Here is an 18654-nt window from a genome sequence, read left to right as displayed (position 1 = left end):
AAATCATTTTAAAACAAGACAAGAAAGCACAAGGTTCTCCAAAGAGTTGACCCCAAACCATCACTTTGAAGCAAAAATCACAGATTACTACAAAATATGAGTTAAATGACCTAGATTCCAAGTCTGACTGAATACAACACAGCTTTTTAAACCAAACATTATTTTTTTAAAAAAACTTTATAAAATAAACGTGCACATTACCTGGTAATTGTTTTGGTTTTGTGATAACCTCAATTGGTTTGATGATGCAAAATGTGGGGAAAAATTACTCCGTGATAGATTTGCGTTAGTGTACATTGTACTAGATGCTGTATGTAATGAGGTCTGTTGTGCCAAGTGGTAGTCTCTGTTTTGATACAGTACATTGTCTGACAAGTCTCTAATATTCACCATTTGTGAATTTGACATATTTCTTCCTGGTCCAGGCAAAGTTGTACTTTGGTTCTCAACTCGAAGGGAACTGCCACTTTCATAAAACCTTGAGTAACTTGGTATCTGTGCTCCCATTGATGCCAACTCTTCCTCTCTGGCATACTCATCATCAGCATTTCCAGTCTCCATTGCAATGGACAAACAAGTTCCTTCTGCTGAGCTAGGCTTCTGTGGGGTATTTCCTCCCAGAATTCTCTGAGGGTAATCACTAACTGCCAGTGAAAATACTTCACGGATTTCTAAGTTTTGTGTCCTACAGTAAGGGTCTTTAATAGCTGACTTTTGCCCGTATGAGTTGTGTGAAGTCAGACCACTGTGTTCAGGCTTATATGATCTTTGAATCCCAATTGGTTCAATTTTACAAGGACGGTGGCACACAGATGGCTTTTGGGGTACCATCATTTCAGAAGTTTGTACTGAAGAGCTTCCATAGTTTTTCTTCGTGGGACTGTACACTGAGTTTCCAGAATTTAGCACACTTGTCTGTCTTGACAAAATAATTGTTTTTTCTCCTAGGAGCAGGGAGGCATTTTTACAGTGTGCTACTTGTCTTTGAACAGGAATGTGCAACTGAAACTCAGTATCATTTTTACTGGTGGTTTTCTGAATAGGGATTTTATGTGCTTCTGTAATTTGTGTATTTGTATGTTTGGTTGTCCCTTGCCTACTTGATGAACTGGCTGGACTGTATATACCAGTTACAATGACATCATTATTGCCAGATGTCCAAGAAGACTGTTGGCTTGAGGGTCGAGCAATATTAACCACATTTCTGACTGTAACATCTGGAACTGCCAAAGAGGTACCGGAAACAGCTCCTGGTGTTGCTGCTCCTGATTCAGAATTCTTACTACTCATTTTTCTTCTCTTATTGCCAACCCACGTCTGGAAGCACAAAAAAAAATGATATTATGAAAAAATAATCTTAGCAATGAACCAAGAAAAACGATTGTATTAGTAATAAATTATATTCTTATTTGTCATAGTAACAAGACCTATAAAAAGGAAAAAGAAAAACTAACTAAAATATAAGGTCAAAGATGATCAAGGGTCCTAGTGTGTATAGTCTCACACTTAATAAACAGCTAGGGGCTTTGCAAACAGAGTCTATTATTGTTATGCTCCTCCTCAAAATCCAGTCAATCAATATTTATCGAGAACCCTGAAATGTTTATATTCTTTGACCTAGTAAGCCCACTTCTGGGACTCTATCCTAAAAAATAATCAAATTTGTAGACAGAGTTGATGTTCAGGGATGTTCATCAGATAATTATTTGTAATAGTGAAAAACAGGGAGCCTACTAAAGATCAAACATTCAATGACATTGGAAAATGCTCATAGTATTGTTAAACAAACATACATCTCGATCTTCATGTTTAATGACTTTTGTTGTACGGCTATACCATAACTTGGTTAATTTTATACTGCTAGATATTTAGAATTCATTATTAAAAATCACACTGCACTACACATCTTTGTATTTGCAGCCTTGTGCTGTTGGTGCATTATAATGCAATTTTAGAAGACAAATTGTTGGTCTTTTGAAAACATATTTTCAAACTGCCCTTCAGTGTATGAGGGTTCTGATTTCCTCACACCCTCACCAACACTTTGCATTATCTTTTTGTGTAGTTTTTACTAGTCTTTTTAATAAGTGGTATATAATTGCTGTTTTTATTATGTTTTGTTTATGACTACAATATGACTTTGATAGAATTGCCTATTTGTTAACTTTATCCACTTTTACATTGGCATGTTTGTGTTTTAGAATTGATTTGTATGAGCAATTTTCCTACTAAAGACAGTAACAAGTTACCACACGTTTCAAATATTTTCCTCAGCTAATCATTAATTTAACAGTATTTTCCTCTTTACACTTTTCACTACTTACCACATTGTATATAGTGAATATATATTACTTTTATAAACAGAAAAACTGTTACCAGTAAAAATAATACCAGTGTTTGGCATTTGGGATTTGATTTAAAAATTTGTAATTTTTTTATACAAGTAATTTATTATAATTATATTAGGGTCACTATGAGTCAGAATTGACTCGACGGCACTGGGTTTGGTTTTGGCTTGGTTATATTAGTATTATTATGCTGAATCATGGTTCTTCTTGAAATAGGCAAGAGACCATATTAGATTACATAATATGATTATCAAACTTTTTACGGTATTTTTACACAAATAACATGCACCTTCTATATTTACCAACTGCGACCTCCCCCACAATGTATTTCCACGATGTATTTGCTGTAAAAAATTAGCATAATGTGCTTATGAAAATACCTCATAGGTGGGGGGAATGGTTGGTAAAAAAAATGTAGAAGGTGTTATTTGTGTAAAAAATGTGGTAATTATTCCAAAATGCATGCCATATCATAAACTACCAAAACACACTAATATATTAACATAAAAACACAAACAAAAAATTAAATGAACTAGTCTTAAACAAACATGTGCAAGGTGTATTTGGTTAACTTTTGTGTGGTGTGTTTTCGAAGAACACAAAAATTATCCAATTTTAAATGTTTATTTATACTATACACAAAATTAAAGATGCTGCGATAGTATAAATAAAAGCTAACATGCATTGAATACCTATTATGTGTTCTTTATATATACTAGTGGAAACCCTGGTGGCCTAGTGGTTAAGTGCTATGGCTGCTAATCAAGCGGTCGGCAGTTCGGATCTGCCAGGTGCTCCTTGGAAACTCTATACGGCAGTTCTACTCTGTCCTATAGGGTCGCTAAGAGTCGGAATTGACTCGACGGCAGTAAGTTTGTTTTTTTGGTTTTTGATATATACTAGCTTCTTTGGTCAGTGCTATTTTCCTAATTATATAAATGAAGACACTGAGGTTCAGAAGATTAAGTAGCTTGTGGAAGGTTATCCTGCCAGCAAGTGGCAGAGCAAGGATTCAGTCAGGTCTATCTGACCTCAAAGCACATTCTCCTTCCACTACAGCGCAAGTAGTGGTGAGAAGCTCCTGAAATGGTCACCCCTGTTGGCCACTTTCTTTTATAGTTAGTATTTCTCCCATGGAAAAAAAAAAATTCCCAAAACGAAGATGCTTCATGTTGATTCGCATAGGGTTGTGGGAATTTAAAACTCACTCTGATTTACTTTCAATAAACAGCAGAAGTGAGAAGTAGCTGAGGGACGTATGAATATAAATGTCACAGGGAAAGGAGGCAAGGAAGAAAAACTAAAAGACTTTAAAGTATATACTTGAGAAACATTTAAAAATAAATGCTTTTGGATAAATAAAATTTCATTCTATTGTCCAAAAAGGAGAATTTTACAAATATTCAAAATAAGTTTTCATGTAAGAAAAGTGCATATGGCAAGCATGACGAATTTGTTCATAATTTTCCAACAAATATAATCATTATATTAAAAAAAGCTTTTAATGGGAAAGCATACTTAACTGGTAATATTTGAACACAAGAACTACTACACCTAGATGGCCACTTTAAGCCATATTTCTAAAACAAACAAATGAACAACCTACCATGCTCTCCTCACACAATATTTACCTTAACTTGGGAAGATTAAGAGTTAATCTGAGTGCATTACAAGTTTATGGCTTATTCAACACTAGGTTACTAGATATTTATATTATGTACCCACCAAAAGGAAACCCTGGTGGTATAGTGGTTAAGTGCTACGACTGCTAACCAAAAGGTTGGCAGTTCGAATCTACAAGGCTCTCCTTGGAAACTATGAGGCAGTTCTACTCTGTCCTATAGGGTCACTATAAGTTGGAATCGAATTGACAGCAATGGGTTTTGTTTACCCATCAAAAATTAAAATGTAGTAGAATAAATATCAAATGCATATGAATATGAAACTCAGCTATCTACTTCACTTATCCAGAACACAGCCAACATAGATGTCACAAGATTCATGCAGTTTACTAGTAAGATGATCCTTGATCTTAAAACTCACTTTTTCTTATTGTGTATATGATTAATTGATTTTGTGCATAATTTTAATAAATCTGGTTTCCAAATTTATGACAGATTAGAAACAACAAAATAGAAGGGGCATTTGAGGTAGAGGTGAGATAGAGGTTGCTGTAGGCAGGCACCCTGATAGAAACAACAATAAAAAAAGTGACTGCTTTTTTTAGGACAAGTTACTAGAAAGGAAATGCATAACAAAACAGATGTGAGAAGTTGTTAAATAGCAGTCTGAGATTCTTTAGTAAATAGGAAAATAAGCCCATATACTCTACCAAACTGAGCATTGTTACATTATAGCACAATACAATAATTTATGTCAATAATAAAAACTCTGAGTCAAAAAGTAAAGTTTCAAATATTTTCAATATTCTCTGTTGAAGAAAAGTAGGAAAGTATATGTTTAAGAAATATTTCCATTTAAAATCTTGAAAACAAAGAAAATTGTCAAGGGTTCACAATAACAGAATAAATTTTTACTAAAAGTTGTTCAGTTGCAGAACCCAAAATTTACCAATGCTTATCAGATGTAAATTATTCTCATTACAAATGCCTCATTGGGGAGAGGGAAAATTGGGTCAAACAAAATTGATGTGATGAGAATTTGGGGTTAAGACCAAACAAGGCAATACTACTTAGGAAAAAAATGAAAGGAAAGACATTTGGATCACCAGTCCTCGGTGACCATAAAATTCTTTTTCAGCTCTATCTTAGAAATTCAATGTCTCTATCGACGATGGCACTGGGTTTCTGGGAAACCTCTTTTCCTTTTCTATAGCTCCTTCTTTCCTGTTTTGCTCCTTTACCCCCTATATTTATTCATGCTTGGATGTTTTAACCCTTTAAAGCTCTCTTAACTTTGGGATCAAATTCTTAGTACACTGAGATTTGAGTTCTTTTAAGAAAAAAACGCAATGGATATTTATATTTAAAATAATAAAGAAAGGCCTCTTTCAAGTAGAACATATGTATCTATGAAAGTATGGGAGGGGCGATTGCAAAGTGATGAGATTATAAACAACTCCTTTCTCTGACTGGAAAAGCTACAAGATTGTGCTGGAGTTTAGATTAAACCCCATAAAAACCCATTGCTGTCCAGTCGATTCCAACTCCTAGTGACCCTATAGGACAGAGTAGAACTGCCCCATACGGTTTCCAAGGAGCGCCTGGTGGATTCGAACTGTCGACCTTCTGGTTAGCAGCTGTAGCTCTTAACTACTAAACCACCAGGGTTTCCAGAGTTTAGATTAATAGGAGGACGGAATTTCTGTACAATTTAGACTCTCCTGGAATGGAAGGAATGAATCTGTTTTACACAATTGCTTATAATTTACCTAACATTTTATTTATAGTCTTATATTACAAGAATTTATTTCCTTCATTCCCATTGCTTATTCTAGATTTCACACCGTTTGGAGCATAAGTAGAAGTCTCTGTATTTCAACACCCTCAGTATTCAAACACAAACAAGTAATTGGAGTAAAAATGCTATAACAAATTGGAAATACAAAAGATAACTGTCTACAATACAGCTGGCTGAGAAGGCTTTTCACTTAAAACTAATGGTATGATAGAAGGAAATTATTGCAAGTGAAAAAAATCAAAACAAGCTTGTACTTAAAAAATGCAATCTCATCACCTTGAAATATATATTTTGACATTACTTTTTCTAAGGCATTAAACATTTTTGTGTGAGATTTAGCAAAGGTATTTCAAATAGGGCATTTTGAACTATCAGTAGGAAACATTTCTGAGTATGATGGCTGAATTGAGCAAAAAAGAAACAGACATTCTGGATATTTTTGCCCTAAACTTGGTGACCTAAGACCCTATTTGAAGGTGAATATATATCCTTAAGTCATTAAGAAGTTCATTCTCCAAAGAATCCTGCTTATCAAGAGATTTTTATCTTTAGAGTCTTCGAAGGAACGTCCAACAGAAAAATAAACTTAAAAACAGACGTCCTATTTCTTTCCCAAATAAGCCTAATAAATGCCAAGGATGGGAAAGCTGCTAATCTTTGAATCACTATGGTTTCACACCAGGAGAATTTGTAGCATGCTCAAACATGAAAAAAACATGAAAGGACCTATGTATCCAATAAAATCCAAGCCTAGTCCTGTTAGATTTATCTCTTGCCTTCTTTCTATCACCTTCTCATTGCCTTTCATGAATGGGTAGCAGCTCTGATTTTTGTAGCTGAATGACTGGGGTTGGGATAAAGGAAAATTTTCCCTCTTTGGATTTCTTGTGCCTTACTTGATAACCCACTAAAATGCATGAATTTTACTTAGAAGGAAGATGAGGTATTAAAAAAAAAGGCTATGCTTTCCTAAAAAGATAAAAATGCTGAAGTCATAAGTGCTTAATGAGAAATTAAAGTACAACAAGAAAATATGCTAGGCATATAATAAAAAATATATATAATAGGTCCTCAGTAAATGCCTATTTTACTGTTATCATTTAGCTCAAAAGACTGGGGCTTAAAAAAAAAAAAAAACCTAAGATTGCAAAGGTCTTAGGGTTATAAAGAAATTTCTAGAAGCAAGTAAATACACACTAAAATATTAGTTCTATTTTTTTTAATTAGTATTGTTATGCCAGGGAAATGAAGTTGTTTATAAAGTAAGTGACTTTATATCCTGAATATTTTTTCTTATATTAAGCAATATCACTTGCAATAAAATGCTATAAATTTGAGAGTGGAAGACCTCAATACTTACCCTGACTACACTGAAGTCCAGCTTAGTCTCTTGTGCACACTGTAATATGAGCTGAAAGCAATTTTTACTTTGATTTGTCATTCCATTTTCATAATAACGCTGTAAAATCCTTTGTTGCTCTACAGTAAAAACAGAACGTAGATTCATCTAAAAATAAAAGAAGATACTCTGAAAATTGGAATAAATATTGGGTATGTGTAGAATTCACATGCTTTCAATTTTCAATACAATTTCAGTGCTTCCAGGCTGCAAGGTTTCTTTAAGCGAATTAATCCCTAGTGATGGGCTTTTTTTTTTTTTTTAATGGGCAGTAATTTGTGAGCTAAAGGGAGAGAGGTTCTCACACACACACAAAAAAATACATTATACAAACAGTTATTGAATTTGTTCAGAAAAAAGCACCAACTTTAAAGGCAAAAAGAAGAAAAGGAAAAAAAAAAAAAAGGAAAGCCCTTATCTGGTTAGCGTCAATGTGTGGGAAAAAAGGTTCTTTCACTGAAATAAATATTTATGGCTAGTAAAGCAGGGGATGGTGGTAGCCATACGTGGTCAATTATCAATAGGGACACTCACTGTTCTTTGTCAAGCAAGGCATCTGGCATATGTCTTACAGCCAGAAGCTGCACTCTGGAACAAAAGAGTGTTTTTATTTTTCCTCTTTCTGAGATGAAGGGGTTCTTTTTATATATTAAAACAAAACCTCTCCTTTAAAGCTTAAAAATAAACAAAGGTTTTGTGACCGTGAAAATGTTTTTGCTTTAGGCAATAAAATAATTATTTTAATAAACTATTAGCATATAAATCAAAATTTAAAATCATATACTAATTGTGCTATTTATTTTATACTAAAAGCCAACCATGCAAAACCCTTTAATTAAATTGACATAATTAGACAACAGAAGTAGAGAAATATATATATGCCACTTTATCCAACCTGCCAATAGGTAAGGTATTTAATACCAAGGGGAAATAACTCTGTGAATCTCACAAATAAAAAGCAGGCTCAACTCTCAAAAGATGAGTTCTAGTAGCACATTTTTTAAAGAACCCTTGTAATCGAATTAAGGCAATTTTAAGTTCTTGTTTAAAAGCTATCATACTGAAATTGTTATTCCTAAAAGTAGACAGGAAAAAATCTTTCCCAGGGAAAGTGTCTCTTCAAAACTAGAAAAACAGCAACAACAAAAATACTACAAGCCAAACTGAACAGAAATCTTTCTAGTATACTGCATATGGAAACAAATAAGTACAATGAAATGGAAATAAATTACCTCCCTTTCTCTAAATTTTTTGAACAATAAAGTAGTCTAATAAGGAAATTAAAAAGCCATACAGCTATCTACTGCAATTTGTTCACCTGACTCTTTCTTGCCCACACAATTATCTTCCTATCTAATGGTAAGAAATCCAGTTAGAGAAAATCAGAAATGAGAGAGGGCATAAGAAAGATGTGAATAGAGTTTCTTCCTTTCAGGTATCGCTAGGGAACATTGAGAAACAAAAACAACCAAAAAATCCACTAACTTTCTAAAGCAGTTCTCATTCACCAAATAGAGAAGTATAAACCCATTATTTGCAACCCAACCAAGCTTTCAAGGATTTTGGGCCAGCGGGTTGGGACAGCAGCCATCAAAGCAGTCTTTATATCATGGCTTCCAGCTTTCAGAGCAATTTGAGGTTCCATATCCTAATGGTTCAGCCACAATCAGGAGAGGAGCCAGAAGATGGAGCGAAAACGCCTGAAATACTCCTCTCTGTTATCTGGTGAGCATTTAGAAGATATTTTGGAATGGGTTTTGAGGAGGGTGGTAAATGTCAATTCACTAATGCACAATTGCAGTAATGACTCTGATCCTCCTCTCCAGGGTTGTAACTACCACAATAAGCCTAGAGTATGAGGTGTGGGTGATACCCCCAATTGTGCCAACAACTCCCCTGATAATATAGGAATGTCTTCCTATTGGCTGGCTGTAACTGTTATTTTTCCCCATGTATGATATAAACCTCACAAAGCACAACAGGTTTCTCCCCACTGATACCAACAGCCAAATATAGGTGACTGAATACTAAACACATTTTTGGAGTCCACAACTGTGTCATCAGGCAATGCTATGACCTTTTCAGCTCTTCCCATAAATTCAGTAACAACATTTTGCTCAAGGGATCTACTATTTTTCTTTCAAATTTTAGGAGATTAATTATTTGCCACAAAATCTCGATAAATGCATATGAGCAAGATAATTTGTCATCATTTCCACCCACATTTGAAAGATACGGAAAGACTGCACAGCCAAAGTTCTTAATCACCGCCTAAAAATGAGGAAGTAAGTTAAAAATCTTCATTTTTAAAATTAGGTTCTTATTTGGAAGATAAAATGAAAGGAAATTGACTTCATGGGAATTGAGGTCCACTGGATTGGGGTGGGAAGGGTGGCTGGATTGGGGGATTATAAACTGGAATAACAAAAAATTTCGCCTTATCCCAATGTTTTCTAGTCTCATACTCTGCACTGTACCACCCACTCAGATCATACCAGCCCTAAAAATTGGGATGACATTACTCATACGCTCTATGAGCATCATTCCCTAGTCCACATAATATTGGATTATGTGACTTGTTCTGCCTATCAGTCTGGGTTGTTACAAATAAATTAGGATATATGAAACTCATTTCTTTTAATTGTAAAGCGTGTCGCAGTTGTAACATATTTATATTTTTTATACAACTAGGCCTTTAATCTTATCTATCATCTTCAGGTATGGGATTTCTAAGGTCTTTCTAAGCTTTAGGATTCTGTGTTTTAATGAGCCACTGAGAAAAGAGTAAATTATACACAGTGTGTTCTATTTAAGCAGGCAGAGCAATGAGTAAAATATTTTAATTTTTTTGCTTTTAAAGTAAAGGGAAGAATACAGTTTCTAGGAATGACTCCTTCCTTAAGGGTTCCAGAAAGCTAAGGCATATCACATTTTCACATAGAAATCTTTCAGATAAATTCCTATATAACATTGTTCTTATATATTTAATGCCATATGTAAAACCAACTTAATGCTCTAATCATGCCTTAACTGGCTAAATCATTTGAAAAGAACCCAATATATATTTACTCATAAGCACTCATTCTTGAAAATGAGATGAATCCATTAAAATAATCAACAATTCAAATATAACGTGTTCTTTCTAATATTAAAATCTGAATTTGGGGTAAACAATTGATGTTTTGTTTATCAACAAAGAATTGAGCCTAGAATAATATAATGCCTTGAATATTTTTATCTTGGCCAACAAGTCTATATTAACCTTGTTCTTTTTTCTACTTTTCCTTTTTATGTAATCAAAGACTGGTGGATAAATAGAAATACAGTCCAATTACTTCAGATCATTCTTCATACTGTATACACATAGACCGATGAACTTATTCTGAAAGAAACCTGCAGTAAGCAATGAAATGCATACATTTTTTTCCTTACCTCACTCAAAAAAAATTTTAAACCACATAAACTTAGAACCTCATCAGCACACATTCTCCCGTGACAAATCTTTCAGACATAAATATTGGGTGCAAAGAAACTGTATGGTAACATGTGTTTAACCTTTGTCGATTAAAATGCATTCAATTACTAATAACTAGTGTCTTAAGGGGCATTATCAAAAGAGAAATTGTGCTGCAGAGAAAAGGTATATATGCATAAGCAATGAGAAAATAAACTGCTAGATTATTGCATTAAAAATTAACGCACGCATGGTTAATGCTGGAAAAATCACAGTTCTCCAAAATTTCTCCAAGTTTGTTAGAAAAAGTCCTTTGCACTCAACTAAAATTAAAATGGTCTTAAAAGGATAATATTTATAACGTTTACTTAAATCTTTTCACCACAGAAACGGCAATGGAAATAAATGTTCAGAATAATTTTTAAAACACAAAAAAATTGTTCTTTGGATGACATGCATAATTAAAAGGTCTATGCAAGATACATTGCTCTGCATTCCAAATGACTGGGGAGAAAAGCTCAAGTCAATTTTTAGCTTGCAGATGGTCAAAGGATTTTGTATTCCACTAGGAGTTCAAATCTTCTGGATCTTTTCACCAACAACTACTGGATTTTCTTTTCTGATTTCTCAGCAACATCAGCTTTGTAATTCTAAGAGCGATTGTGTACATCCGAGTAACGATGTACACATTTCCACATTGGCATTCAAACCCAGTAAGTCCCACTTTCTTTCAGCAGATGAAATGGTGATTCCTCTTTTGTTTTCCAAGAGACTTGTCTTGCCCTTCAGATGGTTGTTCTGGGGTATCTGGTGCTGAAGATGGAAAATCACATTCAAGAGGAACAATGCTCGCTGCTTTGAGGCCTTGCAGGTCTTCTGTTTCAGGTGTTGCATTGTTCAGAGATCCACTGTCCACCTGAGAAGAAGCTACATATTCTGATAAAAGTGACTAATTTGGTACAGGGCTTGGCTGCATAGATGAAGACTTAGGGACTAAAGATGACTGAACGTCTGGGACACTGCCATCTGTCCACTGAAGTTGTAAAGATTCAGACAAACTACTGACAAGTTTCAGATGGGCTTCTTCTACCATTACCACTATTCTGTCTTTGAAGATGTCCCTTATAGCATACCGAATGCATGCCATTTGTACAAGGATTTCCATAAAATCCTCAGCCAGTGGAACAAAGCACAGGCACTTGGCTGTGATTAGTTTCTTGAGTGATGTTCTTCTGTTGCATACCTGGCGATGGCTCTCTTCACCTCAAGTGCTGCCCTCCACTGCTGGTTACAGTCAGTGAGGCCACTGAACCGCTGCTCACTCTGGCCCTACTACCACCGCCGGCCCCTCCGTCAGCTGTTTCAACATTATCTTTTTTATCCATTGTTATTATTTACCTTTTAATTTGCATACAGTAAAATTCACTCTTTTTGGTGTATGGCTTTATAATTAAGACACATGTATATAGTCATGAAACCACCACCGCAATCAAAATACAGAATCATTGTTTAAAAAATTCCTGCATGCTGCCTCTTTGTAATCAATCCCTCCAGCCACTCTAGCTCTGGCAACCACTAATCTGTTATCTGTTCTTATAATTTTGACTTTTCCAGAATGTCGTATAAATGATATCATACAGCACGTAACCTCCTGAAGTCTAGCTTCCTTCACTTGCCATTACGCGTTTGAGATTCTTTGTGTTGTTGTGCATATCAGTAGTTTGTTCTTTTTTATTGCTGAGTAGTATTCCACTGTATGAGTTTACCACAGTTTGTTTATCAGTTCATCCCTCGACGGGCATTTGGCTTTTCCATGTTCTTGGCTATTATGAATAACGCTGCTGTGAACATTTGTGTACAGGTTTCTGTGTGAAAATATGTGTTTACTTCTCTTGAGTAAATACCTAGGAGTGGTATATTAAGTGTTTTTTTTAACTTTACAAGAAACTGCTAAACTGTTTTCAAAATGAGATGAGTCCATTAAAATCATCAACAATTCAAATATAACATGATGGCAATATTGCATTGCCATCAACACTGTATGAAAATGTTATTTCTTCCATTTCCTTGGCAGCACTTGTTACTGTCAGTTTTTGTGGGTTTTTTTTGTTAAGTTTATTCCTTCTAATAAGTGCATGGAGCTCTGGTGCCACAGTGGTTAAGAGCTTGGCTGCTAACCAAAAGGTCAGCAGTTCGAATCCATCAGCTGCTCCTTGGAAACCCTATGGGGCAGTTCTACTCTGTCCTATAGGGTCGCTATGAGTAGGAATCGAGTGGACAGCAAGGGGTTTGGTTTTTATTCTATGTTTTTTTAACAGGTGAATAATTGTAGTTTTAATTTGTATTTCCCCAATGAATAATGGCATTGAACATCTTTTCATGTCTTATTTACCATTCTTATATCTTCTTTGTATATGTCTCTGTTCAAATATTTTGCCAACTTTTAAATGGGGTTGTTTATTTATTATTAAATTTTGAGGATTCTTTATATATTCTGGATACAATTTTTTTTTTTTTTTTATGATTTGAAAATGCTTTCTCTCAATGTGTGGCTTGTTTATTTTATTAAAAGTCTATTTTACAGAACAGAATACCTAAATCCTGATGAGGTCTAATTTTTCATTGTTTTTTTCCTTTTATGGATTGTGCTTTTAGTGTTGTATCTAAGAAACTTTTGCCTAACCCAAGGTCACAAAACTTTTCTCCTGTTTTCTTCTAGGAGTTTTATACTTTTGTATTTTACATTTAGGTCTATGATCCATTTTGAGTTAATTTTTGTAAAAGGCATGAAGCATGGGTCAAAGTGATTTTTTTGGCATGAATATACACAATTGTTAATTAATGGAAAAAAATTATCATTTTTTTTCCTATTAAATTGCTTTTCCACCTTTGTCAAAAATCAGTTGGCTATATATGGGTGGGTCTAATTCTGGACACCCTTTTCTGTTCCATTGACCTATCCTTTTACCAAATACCACAATGTCTAAATCACTGTAACATTATAGTAAGTTTTGAATCAGGGATTGTGAACTGTGCAACTGTGTTATAGCCTTTAAAAGTTAATTTTGCTATTCAACATTTTTTGCATTTCCATATGAACTTTGGAATCAGTTTGTCAATATTTACAAAAAAATCTTTCTGGGATTATAGTCAGGATTGCATTAAATCTCTAGATCAGTTTGGGAAGAATTGGTATTGTAACATATTACGGTTCATGAATTTGATCTATTTCTCCAAGTAGTAGGTCTTATTTGATTTCTTTTATCAATGTTTTGTAGTTTTCAGCATATAGATTCAGCACTCATTTTGTTAAATTTATACCTATGTACTTCCAGGTTTGGGAGACTATGGTAAAAGGTACTTTTTAAATATAGTTTATTTTATTATTTGTTGTCGAGAATATATACAAAAGATACATCAATTCAACAATTTCTACATGTATAATTCAGTGACATTGATTACATTCTACAAGTTGTGCAACCATTCTCACTCTCCATTTCCCAGTTGTTCCTTCCCCATTAACATAAATGCCCCTTAAGGTAGCTATGTAATCTTTTGAGTTGCTATTATCAATCCGATCCCATATAGATAGATCTTAAATGAGCACAATGCTCAAGGAAAACATTCTTCACTAGTTAAGCTAAACTATAGTTTGGTTTTAAGAACACTTCAGGGAATATTTTTTGTTTAAGGTTTATCATTTAAAGATTATCTCAGGGCAGTTGTTTTGCAGGTTCATCCAGCCTCCAGGGCTCCAGAAAGTTTGGATTCCATGGGAATTTGAAATTCTGTTGTGCATTTCCTCCCTTTTGATCAGGATTCTTCTATAGAACCTTTGATCATATTGTTCAGTAATTGTAGTTGGGCACCATCCATTTCTTCTGGTCTTAGGGCAAAGAAACCAAAAAAACTAAACATGTTGCTGTTGTCGATTCTGATTCATAACAATCCTATAGGATAGAGTAGAACTGCCCCACCAGGTTTCCAAGGAGCGGTTGGTAGATTCGAACCGCTGACCTTTAGGTTAGCAGCCAAGCTATTACTCACTGTGCCACCAGGGCTCTGGGTCTTAAGGAGGTAGTTATTCACAGAAGCAATTAGCCACACATTCCATTGCCTCCTCCTATTCTGGATTCTCCTTCTTATGCTGCTGCTCCAGGCAAATAGAGATCAATTGTTGTACCCAGATGGCTGTTTTCAAGCTTTTAAGACCCTAGGCACTATACAACAAATTAGGAGGTATAACAGAAGCACTGAACACAATATTAGGCCAATTAACTGGGATGTCCCATGAAGTCAGGACCCTAAGCCTCCAAACTAAGAAACCAAATTCTATGAGGTGTTTGGTTGTACGTCTAAAGGCTTTAACAAAATGTAAAAAGAAAAGCTACTGCCTGGGAGAATATCTTTAGAAATTATTATTTGTCAAGAATCTAATAACAAAAATAAAGTACGAAACTTTGACAAGTTAGCAACAAAAAGACAACCCAATCAAAAAATGAACAAAGGACTTGAATAGACATTTCACCAAAGAGGACATTCGAATGGCTACCACACACATGAAAAGATACTCAACATCATTAGCTATAAGAGAGATGCAAATCAACACCACAGTGAGATATCATTTCACTCCCACTAGAATGGCTAAGGTTAAAAAACAGAAAAAAAAGAAAAATAACACATGTTGGCGAGGACATGGGGAAATTGGAACTCTTGTCCATTTCTGGTGGGAACAAAAAAGGGTACCTAAGTTGTGGAAAAGAGTGTAGTGGTTCCTCAAAAAAAAAAACAAAAACAAAGAATAGAACTACCATACAACTCAGCAATCCCACTGCAAGGAATATACCCAAGGGACTTGAAAGCAGCCACGCAAAAAGACATATGCACACCAATCAATGTTCATTGCAGCATTATTCACGAACTAGCCAAAAGGTAAAAACAACCTAAATGCCCATAAATAGATGAATGGATAAACAAAATGTGGTGAATACATACAACGGAATACTACTCAGTCAGAAAGAAAAATAAAGTTTTGCTACAACATGGTTGGACCTGGAGGGTATTATGCTGAGTGAAATAAATCAATCACAAAAGGTGAATATTATATGACTTCACTTATATAAAAAGACAAGAACAGGCAAATGTATAGAGACCAAAGTTTATTAGTGATTACCAGGGCTGAGAGGGAAGGAGAAAGAGGGTTTATTTCTTATGGGCTCCTGAGTTTTGGTTTACAGTAATGAGAAAATCACATTGACCAAGGGTAGGTTTGCTGTCAATAAGTTGTACACATGCAAAAAGTTGAATTGGTAAAAGGTATTTTTTAAAATAAAATTTTGATTTCCGACTGTTCATTGCTATTATATAGACATATATATCATTTTGGTGTATTTTATTCTGCGACCTTGCTAGGCTAGCTAGGAGCTTTTTTGTTGGTTGCTTGGGATTTTCTACATGGACAATTGTGTTGTTCACAAAGAGATGTTTGTTTCTTCTTTTCCAATATGTATGCTTTTTATTACTTTATCTTGCATTATTGCACTATTTAGGACCAAAAGCATGATGTTGAATAAGAGCTGAGAGAATGGATATACTTGCTTTTTTCTCAGTCTAAGCATTTAGCTTTTCACCATTAACTATTGCGTTAGCTGTAGGCTTTACATAGTAACTGTTTACCAGGTTAAAGAAGTTCCCTTTTTCTATTAAACTTAAGAGTTTTTTTTTTAGTTATTATTATTTGCATGAATGAATGTTGAATTCTGTCAAATGTTTTTTCCTACATCTATTGAGATGATAGTATAGTTTTTCTTCTTTAATATTTTAATATGGTGAATTACATTGATTGATTTTCAAATGTTGGATCAGTGTTCAATTCCTGGAATAAAACCCACATGGTTGGGATGTATGATTAACTTTATATAATGCTGGATTTTATTTGTAAATATTTTGTCGAATATTTTTGTGTCGATGTTTGTGAAAAATACTGAACTGTAGTTTTCTTTCCTTTTACTGTCTTTGGCTTTGGTATTAGGATAATGCTGGCTTTATAGAAGCGTTGGGAAGTGTTCCCTCCACTTATATTTTCTGGAAGAGATTTCCTATAATTGTTATTATGTTTACCTTAAATCTTTGTTAGAAATCACCAATGAAGTCATCTGGAGTTAAATATTTCTTTGTTGGAAGTCCTATACTACAAATAATATTTCTTTAAAATTAATATTATCTATTTTTTCTTGAAGAAATTTTGGTAGTTGTATCTTTCAAGGAATTAGTCCACTTGATCTAAGTTGTTGAATTTAAGAGTGTAAAGTTGCTCATAATATTACCTTATTATTCCAAAGCCTGTAGAGTCAGTGGTGATGTACCTCCTTCATTACTGATATTGATGATTTGTGTCTTCCTTTATTTTTCTGGGTCAGTTTGCTAATAAGTGTAAGACTTTTATCGATCTTCTGAAAGAAACAGCTTTTGGTTTCACCGATTTTTGTCTATTGTTTTAATATTCACTTTCAATAAGTTTTGCTCATATCTGTATTATCCCCTTCATTCTGCTTTCTTTGGATTCAATTTGTCCTTCTTTTACTAGTTTAAGATGGAATTTCTGATTGTTGATTTGAGCCACCCCCTTTTTAAAAATATAAGCATTTAATACTATAAATTTCCTTTTTTTTATTAGTTTGGCTGCATTCTCCAAATTTTCATATGTTGTATTTAAATTTTTATTCAGTTAAAAAATTTTGTAATTTCCCTTTTTTGTTTTTAATTTCCAAATATTTGAGGATTTTCCAGATATATTTATGTTATTGATTTCTAGTTTAGTTTCATTATTATTAGAGAACATACAATTTCAATTCTGTTAAATTTATTAAAGTTGGTTTTATGGCCCAGGATGTGTTCTCTCCTGGCTACATCTCTTTGCATTTTTTTAAGTGGTTGCTTTAGGAATTAATTTATACGTAATCAACATTTCCTTTTCTACATGGAATAAATACTTTGCAACTTCAGTTAAAAAATAGAAGCCTTACAACCATATAAGACCCTTTACTCTCTCCCTTTTATGTAATAGTTTTCATCTACATACATTGAAAACCCCACCAATGCTGTAATTTTTTGCTTTCAATTGTTGTAAATATTTTAAGGAACTCCAGAGGAGAAAAATATTATTTCACATACATCCACATATTTACCATTTGTGTTGCATTTCCTTCATTCCTGAAGTTCCAAATTTCTCTCAGGTATCATTTACCTTCAGCCTGAAGAATTTTCTTCAGCATTTATTTTAGAGCAGGTCTGCTGGCACAAAAAAAAAAAAAAAAAAAAAAAAACTCTTAGTTTTCTTTAATCTGGAAATGCCTTTATTTCATCATTATTCCTGATATATATTTTTGTTGCCTATGGGATTCTGGGTTGACAACTCTTTTCTTTCAGCACTTTAAAGATGTTTCCTCACTGTTTTTGGTCTCCATGATTTCCCATGGGAATCCTGTGGTCATTCAAATCCTCGTTTCCCTATGTATAAATTTTTTTTTGTTTGTTTGTTTTTGTTTACTACAGCTGTTTTCAACTTTTTTTCTTTAACTTTGGTTATTAGAAGCTTGATTATGATGTGTCTAGGCATAATTTCCTTTGAGTTTTTCTTGTTTCAGGCTCCTTGATCTTCTCAAATCTGTAAATTTCTGTCTTTCACCAAATTTGGGAAGTTTTTTTGACCATTATTTCTTCAAAAAAATTCTTTTTCTGTGCCAATCTTTCTCCTGTCCTTCAGGGACTTAAAAGAAGTGAATATTAAAACTTTTTATATCATCCCACAAGTTCTGAGGCTCTGTGTGCATTTTTCCATCTTTTTTTTTTCTGTGCTTCTCAGAATGAATGATTTCTACTCATTTATCATCCAGTTCACTGACTCTTTGCACTGTCATCATCATTCTTCTATTGAGTTCATATGATGACTTTTAAATATTTCAGATGAGTTTTTCAGTTCTAAAATTTTCATTTGGTGCTATTTTGTAGTTTCTATAACTCTGCTAAGAGCT

The 18654-nt window shown here is 34.0% G+C and overlaps 1 protein-coding gene and 1 pseudogene across 1 annotated transcript in view; both read right to left on the bottom strand.

The window, feature by feature from the left end:
• The window catches only part of HDX (highly divergent homeobox), a 166582-nt gene that overhangs the window by 128701 nt on the left and 19227 nt on the right, over nt 1-18654 (bottom strand). Inside the window, exons 2-3 of the mRNA XM_049872844.1 lie at nt 7129-7275; nt 202-1317 (exon numbers count right to left, since the gene is read on the bottom strand). Coding sequence (XP_049728801.1) covers nt 202-1317; nt 7129-7275 — 1263 coding nt within the window. The remainder of the gene's footprint in view (nt 1-201; nt 1318-7128; nt 7276-18654) is intronic.
• On the bottom strand, nt 11195-11862 carry LOC126068734 (AN1-type zinc finger protein 6-like; annotated as a pseudogene).

The sequence above is a fragment of the Elephas maximus genome, chromosome X (assembly GCF_024166365.1).
Source record: "Elephas maximus indicus isolate mEleMax1 chromosome X, mEleMax1 primary haplotype, whole genome shotgun sequence".
Classification (NCBI taxonomy): Eukaryota; Metazoa; Chordata; class Mammalia; order Proboscidea; family Elephantidae; genus Elephas; species Elephas maximus.
This window is presented reverse-complemented; position numbering and strand designations above follow the sequence as displayed.